Below are 17,710 nucleotides of genomic sequence, written 5' to 3'. Positions count from 1 at the left end.
GTGGTGGAGTGGGATATGGCAACTTAGAGTGGGTACTGATTCTTGCACAAAATATGAATTAGCATACTTGTGGGGATTTCTGTTTTTCGCTGATTTTCAATGAAATAAAACAATACATTCAGAACATATAAGAACCTGGGATCAAGATCCTAAGTAGTGATTTCATTATCCTCTTCCCATGTGTTACTAAGTCATGGCAACAACTTTATCATCTCGTTCCCACACCTTACGATGTTGTGACCCCGACTTAATTATCTCCTTCCCATGCATTATTAAGTCATGGCCATGACTTTATTATCTTGTTCCCACACCTTACAAAATAATACAAAAGGCAAAAAGTAAAATAATAATAATAATAATAATAATAATAATAATAATAATAATAATTGAATTGAAATGTAATTTAATAGAATGATTAAATTCCAAAAACATTTAAATAAGTATAAATTAAGTATAGATTTTCCTAAATAATATGTAAGTACAGTAATAAAGTACGGCTGGTAAGTTGTTTTGGAAAAGCTTCAGATTTGGGTTCCTAAAGGCAGGTCTTGTCTCTGCATCTAGAACACCTACAGTTCTAAAATTATTCAAACCTCAAAGCAAATTAGGTTTATTGTCAAAATGTACAAACGCTCAGACGACTATTTAACAATTATTTAACCCCCTGAATAAAATCCCTCATAAGATTCTACACATTTGAAAATCAGGTGCTTGAAGTAAAACACAAATACCTGGACTGGCTAGAGGTTTGTTGACTGTGATGCTCGATTGCACATTAGAAATCATTAGAGAGGTGTCCAATTCCAATTCCAATTCCAACCAATCCAATTTAATGAAAATGGTAAACTCTAAAAACTGAATAGCTCATAATGTTTTAACAAGGAAACCAATAAAAAGAGAGTTAATCTGAATCTGAGTGAACGCAGGACTTGAACGGTGGGATTTACACATGTTTGTGACAAACTAGCCTTTCGTCCATGCTGAAGGGACTTCCAGACATGTAAACTGCCCTTCTGTTGGCTGTGCTGAAGCCCATTGAAGATTTCTGAGGAATGCTAAAGACCGTCAGGCTCTCAGCTAAACAATGCAGGCAGTATTAGGTGTGCTCGAGATAAAACACATCAAATATCTGGACTGGATCGGGGTTTGTTGACTATAATGTTTACAAGCAAATTAGAAATATAAAGTCATGAGAGAGAGAGTGAGAGAGAGATAGCTATACATGTAAATACAGATATAGACAAAGCATAAATAAAAGAAGATGAAGATGCAGAAATAATCCAACAAAAAACAAGACTTAAATGTACACTTCAAAAAATGAATGACGTTCCCAAAATATTAGTAAACCAATGCATTCATGACGTTACTGCCACTAATAAAGCTTAAAGTGACATCGGCATTAAATCATAAAATCATTCCAAACAAAGCATTTTAGTTTGCTTCTTTAGTTTTGCGCTGGAGCAACAAGACTAATCGAACTAACAAGTAATGGTAATGGAAGCTCCAATAGAATACCTCCAAAGAGCAACATGCAGACTCCATGTCTAAATCTTACTTCTGCGGATTCTAATGCTGTAAACTCTTAAAAGGGTTCTTTGAGCGATGCCACAGAAGAAGCACCTTGGATTCCATAAAGAACCATGTTTGTAGAAGAGATGTGAGTGTAAAGAACCTTAACAACATGTGATGCTTGAAAATATTTATAGCAAAACACTTTATTTACATATCTACCACAGTTTAGCCCTGCCCATTCATACTGCAGTTCTTGGGTGAATTTCAGCTTTGGGTGCTTTTTGAATGAGGCACAACACAGGACAATACAGGTTCTTCACACTCACATGGTTCTTTATGGAACCAAGAGTGGTTCTTCTATGGCATCTCTCGAAAAACCATTTGAAGCACCTCTATTTTTAAGTAGAGCGATTTTCCCCTGGGTGTCCGAACGGGGGAGTCTTCAAATGAGACTAAAGACCCACCTCTTCTGAGAGTACTTGGGTGAATTGTAGTGTAGAGTATTATGGTCTCCATATTGAGTTGTGTTTAGTAGTGTCTAAGCTTAGAGGTATCTTTGAATTTTTAGTCTATTCAAACTAGCTGAGGTTATGCTTGAGTAAACAGTGAAGCACCTTTGTAAGTCGCTCTGGATAAGAGCGTCTGCTAAATGCCATAAAGATAAATGTATGAATTGTGCTAGTCTTGTTAAATCTGGAATGTACTTATGTCCATTTTTATAACTAACAGTATGTGATACCGAGTCAGAAACCACATGAACAACTCGATTTGAGAAGATCTAGCAACAAGGACTAAGGAACGAGATGTAGGCTTGCAGCTGTAAGCTTCCTTTATGTAGCCTACATTACATTAGCTTTGTACCTCCAGTGCAAAACTAGGAAACTTTAGAGGCCAAGCATGTCTTGGCTGATCGACTACATTTGGAGTAAGGGGGGTGGGGGGGATTCTTTACAGAATAAGCCAGAATTGCACTTCAAGTGTGTGTGCATGTTGCAACTTACCAATGATATCAAACCAGAGTGGTGTTTCTGTCTGCCGGACAGAGACAACTCCCACGCTCTCGGACACTTTAGCGCTCTCTGCCACACTGAAGTTATAGCTAGGCGCACTGAAGCGCAAGGCCTGTAGCAAGGGCAAAGGCTTCCGGATCCACTCAATATGCAGCCGTGTAGTCGACCACTTCTGAGGGTTTCCATTGTCCATGGCTTTTATCTGCAGAGTATGAAGAATGCATAATGAACAGGACAAAGGAAGAGGTGTACAATAGGCTTTAATTGCCTTTGGAAACGGAAAATAAAGAGGCCAAGATTAGGCCTGAAGTGATACTTCAGTGGAAAAAATATATACAATTTCTACCTCATCCATGTGGCTCAATGGGTTTTTAACCTGAAGCTGCAATATACAATATTGCTAGTAGGCGTTACAACGCTATGGCCACATATGAGCATCATTCAAACTACTTATTAAAATAACCACACACTTGCCACAAACCATGTTCAGTTGTTCATTATTCTCATATAGACCTGAGTGTTTTTGATAATGTATAGCAAACTGCAATTAAACTTAATTAAAATTAAAATTATTGGGACAAAATGTAAAAGAAGTATAAAAATGTAAAAATGTATAAAAGAGTTAACAGGTATCTTTTTTTCATTAGTATAACCAGTTGATCTGGGCCCCTAAAGCAGAAGTATGTGCACTGTACCAGAATATCAATTAAATATACAGAGTAAAAAAATATACATGATCTAAAAACACCTAGACAAATAATATGCACATTAGGTCTGGGCAATTAATCAACATGCAGAACCTTTAATCTACTTAACCATGCCCATGTAGATTAACCCTCCCCACTGTAAAAACATACTAGCGCTTGTGTATTTACGGGACTCCGCCCCGTCCAGTCTGCGACATGGAAGCATCATGGAGTACAACTCAAACTCCGAACCAACTAAGCAACTGGAGCAGCTCATATAATATATAGTAACATAGTTCAGTAATCATAATCAAGGTAAAGTGTTCAATTAATCGCAATATTCACTTGGGGTCATATCGCCCAGCACTACTGTACGTGTGTACAAGTGCATATCCTAAATTAACGTTGTGTCGCAAAAAAAAACAACAACTCGCATTTCCAAATCAGCAAATCTACTAGAGAATAAAAAAAAATCTAAATTCAAAAAGTCATTTTGGACCATTTTATGTTGTCCAGTCATCATGAAATTTTACATAATATAAAAAAAACTGTCACAGCAGATATAGATTTTGAAGGACAGTGACAGAATATACACACACACAGACACACACACACACACACACACACAATAAACAAATAGGTGAAAATGAAATAAACAGTGGACGTTAAGCGTTCATTCATGAATAGAGCTGAGAAAAATCCTAAATGTTTTCTGTATGTTCTGGCTCTCTCTCTAGAAAGGAAGTGAGACATCTAGAACGCTGTTGTCTCTTTAATAAAAAGAAAATCCAGCGTAAACCAAAGCAGGGCTAAAAAAAAGGGGGCAATTCCAAAACCCCAAAACTTTCACAACCAGTAGGTATCCATGCTAAGCTAAAAGCAAACGCTTGCCGATCAGCTTTTACGCTAAAAGTTAATGTTAGCCTATCTCTTTACTTCCTTGAAAACCAAACTGAAGTCCACCACACTTCAGATAAAAAAACGCACTACACGTGAAGGCCAAACCTGGGAAAGCGAGCTGTTGGTAAGTGGGTGCTAGGCTAAAAGCTAACTCGTCTACAATCTTTTCAGCTAGTTAACCACACATCATACAGAGGACAGAAACACAGAGGACAAGAGTACAGGAACACTTTCCAGTAAGATTTGGGGAAAATCACAATTTTCTTTATTAATTTTGGTGCTAAACACAAACACACGCTAAGCTATACTATGCTATGTGGTAAGCCATCCCGCAATCCAGCCAATAAAAGCAGAGCTTAACATTTTAGGGTTTTTTTACAGGCCCACCATAAAAGAAGCAACAGTGTGCTTCAATCCTAGGCAAAATGACAGGGTGGTAAATAGGCTTGTAAAAACTAGTGTGATACATGTATTCTATGCAGGAGCTGGTCAAGCATCCGATATCCCCCTAATAGGATGGGCACGTACCGTAAGGATGTCATAGCCCCCTGCTGTGACCATCTTCCTAGAGGACACCATGGCAGTCTTAGCATCGATGACGAACTTGCCGTCATCATTGCCCTCCACTATGCTGTACGTTAGCTCGCCGTTGGGCCCCACGTCTCGGTCATAGGCGAAAACTCTGTAGACGGGGTCTCCGCGCTTGTTCCTGTCCCGCTCCGGCAGGCTGATGCGGTATACTGTCTCGGGGAATTCGGGTTTGTTGTCGTTTTCATCTTGAACGTGCACGATCACCCAGACAGTGGAGAGCCTGGACGCGTCGCTGCCGTCTGTAACAGTCACCTGAATGCACACAAGCATTTCACAGCAATATTAATGCACTCTCGGAAATAAAGGTGCTTCAGAGTGCTGCCATAGAAGAACCACTTTTGGCTCCATAAGGAGGAGTGTGAAGAACTGCTAAAGAACCTAGACACCAAGTGAAGGTCTGAAGATTTACAAACATTTACAGACATTGTTTAAACAACCCTCTGAAGCACCTTTATTTTTAAGAGTGCATTGTAACAAACCCTCATGTCTCTGAAATGGAAAAGGGAAAACTGTTTGGAAGTCATTCTGAGTCATTTTAGATCATTCCTGCTGGGTCATTCACACTGCAATGTATTCAAATAGCTTCTGAAAAGGCTCTAAATGGAATGATTACCCTAAAGCAGTGGTATCAAACAGCACTTCTGGGGAATCACGGCACTGGAGGCTTAGCTTGAGGCTTAATTGGTTTCCTTGCTCTGGCACATCTGATTCAACCAATTTAATAAAATTTGATAACAGGCCTACATGTTCAGTCAGACGTATGAAAGCAGCGCCGTGGCTTTCAAAGGAAGCCCTTTTTGTGATGGCCTACAAGATAAATAAACAGAGGTCAAAGTAATCTCACACTGAAGACTGCAAAAGTGGCATTATATCAAACACGACTGATGACAGTACCTTTCAAATGTCAGGAGCCTCATCAAAATGTATCTCTCTCAAAAAGGGCCTTAATGGCTCGTTTATAGACTGATTAGATGAGGAAAAACATTGAACTGTACACATCAAGAGAGCGCTGGAAGTGGGAAACACTGATTTGACGAAAGTGCTCGAATCAGTGCCACGACCAGAGGATCGCTAATGTGAAACCCTTTCATGCTGCTAACCGTCGGCAGCCGGGGCCCCGAGAGAGAGAACTATTGGCCTTGCTCTCTCCAGGGTGGGTAGATGGCTATAGTGCCACATTGCTCTAGTGCAGTGCTGGCCGACACTGCCATCTGCTGGCTGATGCATCAGAGGCGGCTATATGGCGGGTATACGGCGCTTTCCTCTGAGAGTGTTGGTTGCCTGGTGACAATGCAGTGACGGCAGTTCAGAAAAATAGGCAATGTCTGTCTGCACTCATGGCGGAGGAGGCGTGTGTCGGTCTTTACCCTACCAGTGTCAGGAGCATTGCATGTGATGGAGGGGGGAATATGTATAGGTAGGTAATTGGCAATTCAAATGGGAGAGAAAATGACATTTCATGACATTTTGCTGATAGAAAACAGGCTAATTTCTCTCCTCCTCTGTCTGACGGAAATCAGTTTCCATAAGGGACCGTTTCGCTTTGGAGTCATTTGAATGTTGTTGGTGTATTAATTGCTCACACAGATGCAGAGTTCACTGAAAATCGACCTTTTGTTTGAATAAAATGTGAATGCATGTGATCCTCCTGATCCTGAGACACCTATAGAATGACTGTTTTTGTTTATATGACTTTAACTCAAGTGTATTCCTTATGTTTTCCAAATCAGTATTAATATTTCATTAGTAATTATTATTAATAGTATTATTATTGTTGTTGTTGTTGTTGATTGGACATACTGTTTCTGTTTAGCAACGGACTTCATTACACTTGATTTATGAAATGTTTGAGTATATGAATGAGATGAGAAGGTTTCTGTGTGCATTATATTTCACAATGATAAAGAACTACAAGTAACAGCACACTAACTGCCTAGGATACCATGCCAACCACTTGGCAACAAAACAGCAACCACCTAGCAACACCATAACAACCACCCAGTAATCACTTGTCAACACAATAGCAACCGTCTGCCATACCACTGCAACCACCTAGCATCCACTTGGGATAGTACTGCAACCACCATAGCAACCATTTAACAACTCCGAGGCAAAAAATTAGCAACACCATAAGAACCACATAGAAACCACTTAGCCACACCATATAACCACCCGGGATACTATAGCAACCACTAAGCCACACCATAGCAACAATTCCATAGGATTCACCTAGCAACCATATACCAACGCCATAGCAACCACAGGGGTACCATACCAACCAACTAGCAACACTATAGCAACTGCATAAAAACACCATAGCAACCACTAAACAACTCCATAGCAAGCACCTATCGGCACCAGAACTCAAAACATAGCAACCATTTAGCACCATAGCAACTGACTACCAACATAATAGCAAATACCTAACCAAATCAGTTTCACCCTAGTGAACACATACTGACAGCCTAGCAACTGCCTGGACATGGGACCCACGTTGAGATGCTAATAATAAATAAACTGAATACTAATCTACATAAAAGAGTCTGATTTGTCCCTTTTTTGTTTAAACATTTTTACTTGCAGTTAATGATTTACAAGTGATTTACAATTTCTGTCAATGAACTTGGTCATTATTGTTAGCTAGTAAACAGTTCTGATGGATTCATCCCTTGAAAGTATTTAAAAAAGGCATATATTCAATTTAGAGAGTGTCCCAAGTCTACCTTTGATCACAGTGGTGTATAACATCATAATATTTCTCAAAGTTTCAAGCATTTACTGCACTGTCAGTATACATCCTTTAGGCAGCAAAAACAGCCCTTTCTGAATGAAGTGCTTTTATGATGTCTTAATCTAATGCTAAGGTCTAAACTATAAAAGCTATTCCAGTAATACCACAGCAATGCATGCTGTCTTTGGCTGCGTACCATCGTGAGGCAATTCTAATGCCAAGATGTGAATGTAGCAAAAAGGATAAGGAGAAGTTGGAAAAGGTTCACGAAAAAATGAGACCATCGATGAGACACTTAATCTGTTACTGTCTGACTATTTAACTGCACTTCAGCATTTACTGTAATGTACCTCTTGTTCTTTATCTAGCACTCTTGAACTCTCTCTGACCTTTTAACGGCAGGGAGACTGCACTGGAATCCATAACAGTGGCACTTACTAGAAAAAGCTCTTGTATCTACTTTATGGGTCGCGGCAGGGCTTCTTTGTAATTTGCCTCGCTGCATGCTTTCTAAGACACTCTGGGTGAGGGGAGTTCAATAAATAATGAAATAATAATAATAACTCAATTCAATTTAATTCAAATGGATTTATATGACGCTTTTCACAACCAAAGTTGTCACAAAGCAGCTTTAGAGAGATCCGGAGTCTCTTTTAAGCGAGCCAGTGGTGACAGAGGCAAGGTAAAACTCCCTCAGTTCGAGAGGAAGAAACCTTGACTCAAAAGGGGAACCCGTCTTCCTGTGGTTAGAAGGAACGTGGCAAAATCCTGGGGGTTTTACAGTTGGACAGGATCCAAAGGGTAGGCACCAGCACCCAATTACAAATAATTTCTTGTCCAGAGGAATGTTCTGGCTAACCACTGAGCAACATCATAGCAACCACTTAGCCAAACCATAGCAACCATGTGGGATAGCAGCCATATAATACCATATAGCATTATTTATACATAAATAATTAATAATACAAAAACATCTTGTCCAATGGAACATTAAGGCAAATCAATAAACAACACTATGGCAATCATCTAGCAATGACTTAGCCAAACCATAGCAACCATGTGGGATACCATAGCTGACATATAATAATAATATATAGTATTATTTATATTATATATAAATAATAAATAATTAAATAAAAATGTGTCCAACGGAACGTTATGGCAAACCACTGAGCAACCCCATAGCAACCACCTAACAACCACTTAGCCAACGCATATGGCAACCACCTGGGAAACCACAGTAACCACCTAGCAACCACCTAGCAACCACCATGGCAACCACCTAGCAATAAAGCACAAGCAAATTACATGGTTTTCTGAAGTCTAATTCATTTCTAAGTGTCCACTTACACAGCTTACGCAACAGCAAATTTGAATATTCATTGGGATGGGCCCCGAAACCCATCCGGACAAAATGGAAAAACTTTTTACCATCAAACAGCTTGCAGAAGCCATCTATGATGAAACACTACACATACGTCAACACTGTTAGGGATACTGGCATTGGAGAAGATCCAGTGTTCATGATTTCGTGCCGGGGGAGGAAATAAGCATGAATAATTCTGCTTTAGCAGGTCGATGCATACATTAAGCTATAAGCTATAATAAATAACTTGAGTTGTGATGCATGGCTTGAAATGGACAAAAATAGAAGGGGGGGGGGGGAAAGCACAATTTCTGAAGAAACTCCTTCCACATACAAAGCCTGTAAGCTTATAAACATAGCATTGCCTGTGAGCAAGCTTCAGCTCCTGCTCTCCTCTCAAATCCATTAGATAACAGCCAGCGAAAGGCCCGCAGGCCGCACTGATCAGCATGCTGGCACACAGGAGGGGTCTCTTGATCTCACCCACGGTTTGGACTGGAGAGAGCGGCTCAGAAGGGTTCAAAATCACGTCACATGATCAGCAGGACAAAGGAATCGACAGCGCTCTCTTCAGCTCAGGCACGTGGGGCTGTAATCACAGGGAATCACGCCCATAGCATCTACCCGTGCTGCTGAACAGCATTGACCGAGCTGATCAATGGTCGCTTGCTCACCAGACTGTGTCTGAATGTGACCAATTCCACGTGTGCTCCATGACAACCCCGCTGCCACTTTTACCACAGGTCTATGGCTTCGCGCTGTTCTCACTGAGAACTTCATCACAAAGTCATTAAAGTGCATAGTAATGGCCCTGATTTTGCCCTGTTTGCAGTCTAACCTGCTTTAAATAATCAATAGCATATAGGGTCCTCTCCTTTTCCTATGCAGAGCGCAAAGCTACTGATGCCCTTTTGTAGCCTGACGGATGTGCTCATGCAGTACATCAATAAACAGATAATGTAAACATTGTATACCGCTCAATAGAATTCATCATTTCAATGCTGAGAAATAAAATGATGCTATCTAACTAATCATGCTTTTATATCTGAGACAGTTATAAGGAATAATCTGCAAAATACAAGAGAGAGAGAGCATACACATCCAGACATACCCCACTGAGCCAAAGCATTTTTTTTCTTTTGCCATCAAAGGAAGAGAGGGTACTCACTCTGGATTTAGGATGTTAGTTTATTTAGAGTGCTTAGTACCACCAGAATGGAGTCTATCTACAGTCATGTGAAAAATGAAGACACTCCAAACTTTTGTCAATTCAACAATTTAAACATACAGACATTTGAACATTATTGAGAGATGGGGATAATAGGGGGGTAACTAAACAAATAAAATGAAAAAAAAAATAAGGCAAACCCCAATTTATTACTATTAAAATGCCTAAAATTGGAATCAGGTGCTGCACATTAGCTGCAGATGATTAGAGAGGATGTTGGAGGAGCCTGTCTTATTTAAACCTCAGACATTTAGCTTGGTTTGCTCTTGATTGCTGAAGCAAGTGGTAAAGATCACTATAATGAGATCCAAAGAGCTCTCTGGGGCCTTCAGAAAGAAGGCTGCAGATGCAGAGTTAGCAAAGGGCTATTTCACACTTGTCCCGAATACATAACAACTCCACACCCAGGGCTGATTCTGGGCTCACTTGGGGATGAATTGGGGGCTCATTATCACTGGCTTGTTTTCACACCGAACAATTCCATCCGAACTGTGGGTCGAGTGCACGATTCCGAACGTCACTTTTCTGTGCAGTAAAACCTAGATTCATCTGTTTGTTACTTTTCCTTATTTTCCTTGGATTCAAGCACTCAAGCAGCGAAGAACAGCACCTTCTAGAGGCACAGCAGTTCAATATGAACCAATCACACGACCCCACTCGCAGCGCTGGGAGCAGATAGCTTTCACACACTCAGCAGACCACACCAGAGTCTGTTTGAAGTGAACCCCAGACCACAGATTGGTTCTCTGGACCACTCCCGGGCTCGAAAACAGCTTTCACACTTCGCCAAACGTACTGAACTCTCAGAGCAAGCGCTACCGAGACCAGAAAGAAATGCTAGTGTGAAAATGCCCTGATAAGGATTTTAATTAGATCTCAGAACAATTGGAAACTATTCCGCAGACAATAACATATGCTTGATCAACATATTCAGAAAGATGATACTTTACAGTACAAAGACATATGTACTGTATAATCTCCTGCCTTCAGTAAGGAGATGAACCAATTAGTGGCCTGAAGATAAACTGATCAGTTGTATTCTAGTAGCTCTGAAGAACAATTGTTAGAGGTGGAGGAAACATATACTGTAGGACCCAACAAGACTACCCATCGACCCAGAAAAATGTTCCCTGTGCCACTGGCTGCAACACAACCCCAAGCATAATCCACTCCTGTGCTTAACAGTTGGAAAGGTTTTTTTCTCCAAACATCCCTTTGCTGACTGCGGATAAAAAGTCCTAATTTTGTCATCGGCTAATAGTACGTTTCCAAAAAGAAAATATTATTTCTGAAGACTCTTTCATTAAGGTCATATTTGTGAAGGTGTCACTGCATAGTAGAACAGTGCACCACCACACCAGAGTCTGCTCAGTCTTCCTGGAGGTCTTTTGCCATCAAACAGGGGTTTTGATTAGCCTTTTTTAATCAATATTATGAGCAGCTGAGATAAAGTTAGATAACATAAGATAATCCTTTATTACTCCCAGAGTGGGGAAATGCACAGTGTCACAGCAGCAAAGGGATAGCAAGTTACAAAACGTAGATAAATTAGCAATATATATATATATAAATAATAAAAGTAAAAAATTCTGAAAAACATTATTATTTACAATATTATTTACAGATAATAGTTATCTCTGATTTTTTTCTGGAACTTCCATTCCTGCTATTTTATTTTTTAATTTTGTCATGCATACATACATAGATCCATCCATAGGCTCACATACAGAGCCCTCCACAATTATTGGCACCTCTGGTTAAGATGTGTTAAAAGCTTTTTACCGCAGAAGCATAATCTCACACTGACAATTGTAGAAAAATTTAACCTTTAACTCAAGTGAATTAAACGCTGTGAAGTATTGGGGATAATGAGGATTGGTGATGCTGTGGGCCTGTTTCTCCAAAGGCCCCAGGAACCTTCTTAGGGTGCATGGCATCATGAACTCTTTGAAATACCAGGACCTTTTAAATCAAAATCTACTTGCCTCTGTCCAAAAGCTGAAGATGGGTCGTCACTGGGTCTTTTAGCAAGATAATGACCCTAAACATGTGGTCAAGTCTACACAAAAAATTGTTCACTGGACACAAAATCAAACTCCTACCATGGCTATCTCAGTCCCCAGACCTCAACCCGATTGAAAACCTGTGGGCTGAGCTGAAGAGGAGAGTGCATAGGAGAGGACCCAGGACCCAGGATGATTTGTAGAGATTGTGCAAAGAGAACTAGTGGAAGATCCCTCTCTCTCTATTCTCCCATCTTGTGAAATATTATAAGAGAAGACTGAATGCTTAAGATTTTATCTTAAGCCTAAGAACACATCTTAACGAGGGGTGTAATAATTGTGGAGGGCGCTGTATAGAGTGCACTACTGTCAAAACTGGTGGGTTGCACAGCCTTATCCTTCACTCAGTCTGTGGCCTGTAGCAACACACTGTGCACTTGCTCCTAATCTTCCTCATCAGCGTGATTTAGGAGTGTGATGTGGTGGCTAACAGGTGGTACTTTTTCTTTAGGGGGAATTAGTATAGTTGTGGACAATTCCTTTCACACTGGTATGAAACTGGTTGAAGTTTTAGAAACAACTCTTTAGAATTCAGAAATAAAAAAATAAAAAAGGGAAAAACATCTCTTGCTCTTTGGTATTTGTAAAACAGCTAACTGGAAGTAAATGCTCATGATTTAAATGCTTCAACTGGTTGCACAAAAATAACATTCAGCATAATTGCTTTGTTTCAGCTCACTTGTTTTGGCAAGGACTGTGTTGATGCAACATATTTCATTCATTTGCAACCACTTGACACATTTGAATCATGTAAATGCAAAGCACCATTTTTCCAGCTTACTCTAAGGGTCTAAATGAAAATCTAAGAAGTAGAAAGTGGTTATTTTTCAGGAATATTTTCAACATGTAAATGAGCAAAAGTACAGCCTTTCTTAAGCGTAGTAATGTAATACACTTTTTTACATCTGATTTCAATGATGTGGAAATTCTCACTTACCTGTAAGGGATCCACAAATGCGCAGTCACGTCATGAAAAAAGGGTGAAACTGACTGATGGACACTCAGGTAAGTGTATATTTATATATATTTAACACAGCTGCTCCTCTCTGAACTCATCCAGTAATCCAGACCAATGACTCATTCACCTCTTAAAGAGTAGTTGAGGCTTTTTCTCTATTAAAGCTTCAGTGTCTGAGCTTCTTTATGTTCAAGGCAAAAGTTCTTAAAACCACACTGAAATATTTACAGAGCAAACAAGAGTAAATAGTGTAAATAGTGTTTTTTTCCGGTTAGAGCTCTGTGAAAGAAGCTTAGACTGGTAAACCCATTTCAAGCACCAAAACAAATCATCCACATGAGTAAAGTTGTGTTATTATTTTTTTGCATCAGTCAATTTCTAAGGTTTAGGGCTTTTTCAATTTTTCAGGTTGAGGGCAACATTATCTCTTCACACAGTGAGTCTCTAGGTCACATGGGGTCTCATTATAGTGAAAGCTGAGATTGTTCTGAGCATTTTGATATAAAACATGTGGGTGTTATCATATATGCAAGTGCCTTTAAAGGCGAATTTAAGCAGATATGCAACTATCGAGAAAAAACCCTTAGACCCCAGAGGGCTAACGGCTCGTTATCCGTGACCTAAGTATGTAACAGTTGCCTAGCAACAAAATAGTTAACAATCATTACATGAACACCACAATAGTTTTAATGACTTCCCACATTAATGCAAATTTCAGTTGGTGTGTTGTCAAACTAATATATATTGAGTAGATTAAAACAGTTATATGTTTTATCAAATATAGCATCATCTGTGCAATGTGCCATAAAACTCATTGGTTTATAGAAATAAACCTGCTTTAATTACATTACAGCAATAAATTAGGCAAGGAAATCATTTTCCCTCCAGTGATTAAAGGCGAGGTGATTCAGTTTAAGTGGTGTGATGAGCTCTGAGGATGAGGGTCTGTGTGTATATATAGGATAGGGTTCATGAGCAGCTGAACAGACACAGTACCTCTAAAAAGTGCTCGGCCTGCTGCTCTCTGTCCAGTTTCCTTGAAGTTGTGGTGATGAGACCTGAAGGAAACAAAATCATGTCATCATACATGACAAGATATTCCAACCCCTCAGACCATTCCAGTACATTTTCCAGTCGGTTCATCTTTTTCTGCAGGCCCACGATTGGCCGTCATTTCTACTTTCCTCTATTAATGACGTGTCGGTTCACCAATGTTGCTGGATCTACTTGACATGTAGCGAATGTGATCTACCAAAGCTGAAAAGTCAGATTTTTAGCTTGTGAAAGACAAGGTCATCATTAATATATGTCACATACTGTTCTTCTGACTGAAAACAATAATGCTGACCAATCCAAACAGCTAAAAGCTAACACAATCACAGCTCAGGCCTACTGTTATCCAGTGTGCTGTAGCTTTTAGAGTGATTAAAAGCTAACACTACATGACAGAAGCTAAGACCTATGCTGTTATCTGCTGCACTGGAATCTTTGAAGTGCATAAAAGCTAACAACAGGTGACCAAAGCAAGGACCAATGCTGTATTTCAGCATGCTGTAGCTTTTGGAGCGTCTAAAAAGCTAACACTAGACAAAGCAAGGGCTGATGTTGCTATCCAGCACACTGACACTTTTAGAGTGGCTAAAAGATAACAGTAGGTCTATTTGCTTCGATCTCTTTAGCTGGGTAGCAGCACACCTTACTAACTGGACACTGAGAGGACACAGAGAGGACAGCATTACTTTTCTTGTTATACTGAGGAATTATACTTAGGAATATAGCATTTATACTTATATATAGAATATAGTGTAGTTTAGGTTAGGTTAGGCTAAGCTGTGCTATGTGGCTGCTATGGGCTCTCTTGGCAAGGTAAACCAGCCAATGAAAGCAGAGCTCATGATTTTGCCTAGTGAGCCATCTGTAAATGGGACAACAGTGTGTTTCAGGCAAAATAACAGTATATCAACTGTAAATAACAATAAATTCATTCTTTGGTACCTTAAAATAATCTCAAAAAAGCTTGCTTATGTGATTTAGGACATCGTGTGACATGGTGTAAAGTATCACGGCTGTTTCAAAATATACTTTTATCAATTTTTATAACAGTACGTAACACAGCGCCAGTACGTTTATATTACCTGTTATCTACATTGACCTTGTAGCTTCAGAGGCAAACTAAAAATAGCAAGATTCAGACACTCAACGCGTCTTGGCTGAACAACTACATTTGATGTAAGTGGGAAACTTTGTGAATTCTAAGATATTTTCTAAGATATTACTTGAATTACAACTCAACAGAAGCCTACAACAGATAACCTAACAAAAGCATAATCAGGAGCAACCTTTAGGCCATAGACAAGTAAATTCAGTGATGTGCCCCAAATTGGCATGGGAACATGGGAAAAGTGGCAAGGTTCAGCATGGTTTTAGCTTGTGTGTGAAGCTGGGTAGGCAGGGAAAAGGAGGGGGCAGCAGCCGTCGGAGCTCTGGGGGTTTCTGGCATAACCCCATTTCACAGATGGCATGAAGTGGACTGGCTGTGCTGTTTTTTTGGAGCCTTATGCGGGCCCCAGAAAATCGTAAATCTACCTCAATGCCCAAAGAGGTCCAGACTAGTGAGAAGTTCTGTAATCTGAACTTTTCCTTTAGGCTGGAGGCATCAGGATAAAAGGGTAATGAAATAACAGAGAATGGGGTCGAACTAATTGACCCAAATTACAACTGTGGACACGGTAATGGTCTTCAATATTTTGTGTGTGTGTTTGTGTATGTGCCACACAGAAAAACGAGCGGGAACAAGGCTAACCAAAAATGCAGACACAATGGTCCTGTCTTTGTAAAGCACTTTTTAAAATCATGTATCTTTTCTTTTTAAGAAAATGGAAAAATATATATTTTGAATTACTGAGATTAAGGTTATGTGTAAATTTAGGCTTAAAGGGTAATTTCTACATAAATTGTTAAGTTGTTAACAGAATTTCATTCTAAAGGATTGATTATAACAAGTGAGTCTTTTTCAAATGAAAGTAATTGCCAGATCACCTAAAATCGCAATTGGAGTGTTAGCATCGCTATCACGTCATTAGCATCACTACTGCGTCAGCCAGCATCCTCACCCAGCATTGTTATCATTGCTATGGCACCAGCCGGCAGCCTTGCCCAGCATTGCTACCGCAGTGTTAGTCACAAGCCATGTTTATGAGGTCCTGGGCCCTTCACATCTTAAATCTAGTAAATATGAGGTCTACATCTTAGGCTCTGAGGGCAAGGCTTGAGTATTTTACTAGGCAGTGACATAAATAATAGCACATGAAACTTCAATTTCAATGTTAATTTATTCCACAGAAACTTTTTCACAATAAAGAGCAGATATTTTGGTCCCAAACTCCACCATTGTTGCAATGCCTATGACGATTCTATGCAGCCAATGGAGGTCTGGCTTGTTAGGCTTGGCTGTTTTTCGTGTTTTTATGGGGGGTATTTATTTTTTGCCCTCATATGATCCTTGTTACAGCAATAACACAAGTATTTATTTGTCACCTATGCCATTCTGTGCAATAGACTTTTGCCTTGTGTTCAGTTAAACTTAAATTGTTAAATTGACTTTAAATTGGACTCTGAATGAACTGATCAGAGTCTCACGGACAACCGTGAGGTTTATTCGTAAAGGGGCAATCCAAAAGAGAAGTTGTTAGACAAGAAACATGAGAAAATGCAAAAAGGCTAGTCGAAAAACAAGCGAATGTCGAAAAGGAGATAAAGCAAGGACAAAAATGAGAGGCATAAGGTGGTCATAACAAGGAATCCAAAACTGAGGTAATACTTCACAAAAAAGGTATTTAGAGGTTTGTTGAATTGTTATAAAGATGACTGACAATGAATTAAGGAGTTCTGATTGGTGGAGGTTGTCGTGTGACTGGGTGGTGCATTGGGGTAATTTTGTTTTCCTTGTCCTTTCAATGTATTTGAAAAAAAAGCAATCAAGGTGTGATTGGCATGTACACTTTCAGCTTTAATTCAAGGCATTTAACATAAATATTGCATTACTGATTTAGAATTACAGTCATTTTCACACAGTCCCTTCATTTTTACAGGCTCCAGAGTAAGTGGACTTTAATGCCAATTGATTGCTGTCAATGTCAATCCCTTGCTTCAGCTTTATACACATTAGACTTCATCCTTCATTCATTGACCCAATTCCAATGGAAGCCATACATGCCAATGCTTTGACAGTACCTCCACCATGTTTGACAGATGATGTGGTATGCTTCGAAACAGGAACCCTTCCTTTCCTTATGTATCCTCAAGTTAACCTTGGGTATTCTGACCTCTCTGTACTTGTACAGTGTTACCAGTGGTTTGCATTTTAATGGAAAGCATCTCTTGATTGTAAAGCTTTGACAGTGGTATGTCGGCTAAGCCCTGGGAGTGTCTTTGAATTGACCAGATGTTGTGAAGGGGTTTTTCTTCACCCTACGAATGAAATCTGTGGTGCTTTATGTTTTATCTGAATGTCAACACTTCAATCCTATCTTGCTTCCTTCATTTCAAATCAATTACAGAGGCAAAATTACCAAAAAAATATCACTATCCAAATACTTATGGACCTGACTGCAGTAATATTTTGGATTAAGTTACCTATTATATATATATAAATATATATATATA

General features: G+C 39.5%; 1 protein-coding gene across 1 annotated transcript in view; it reads right to left on the bottom strand.

Annotated features, from left to right (window-relative positions):
- fat3b (FAT atypical cadherin 3b) overlaps window positions 1–17,710 on the bottom strand; it is a 102,766-nt gene that overhangs the window by 54,921 nt on the left and 30,135 nt on the right. Inside the window, exons 4-6 of the mRNA XM_072659515.1 lie at window positions 14,042–14,103; window positions 4,637–4,951; window positions 2,514–2,724 (exon numbers count right to left, since the gene is read on the bottom strand). Coding sequence (XP_072515616.1) covers window positions 2,514–2,724; window positions 4,637–4,951; window positions 14,042–14,103 — 588 coding nt within the window. The remainder of the gene's footprint in view (window positions 1–2,513; window positions 2,725–4,636; window positions 4,952–14,041; window positions 14,104–17,710) is intronic.

The sequence above is a fragment of the Salminus brasiliensis genome, chromosome 16 (genome assembly GCF_030463535.1).
Source record: "Salminus brasiliensis chromosome 16, fSalBra1.hap2, whole genome shotgun sequence".
Taxonomy (NCBI): Eukaryota; Metazoa; Chordata; class Actinopteri; order Characiformes; family Bryconidae; genus Salminus; species Salminus brasiliensis.
Note: the sequence above shows the minus strand (reverse complement) of the source record. Positions and strands in the feature narration are given on the sequence as shown.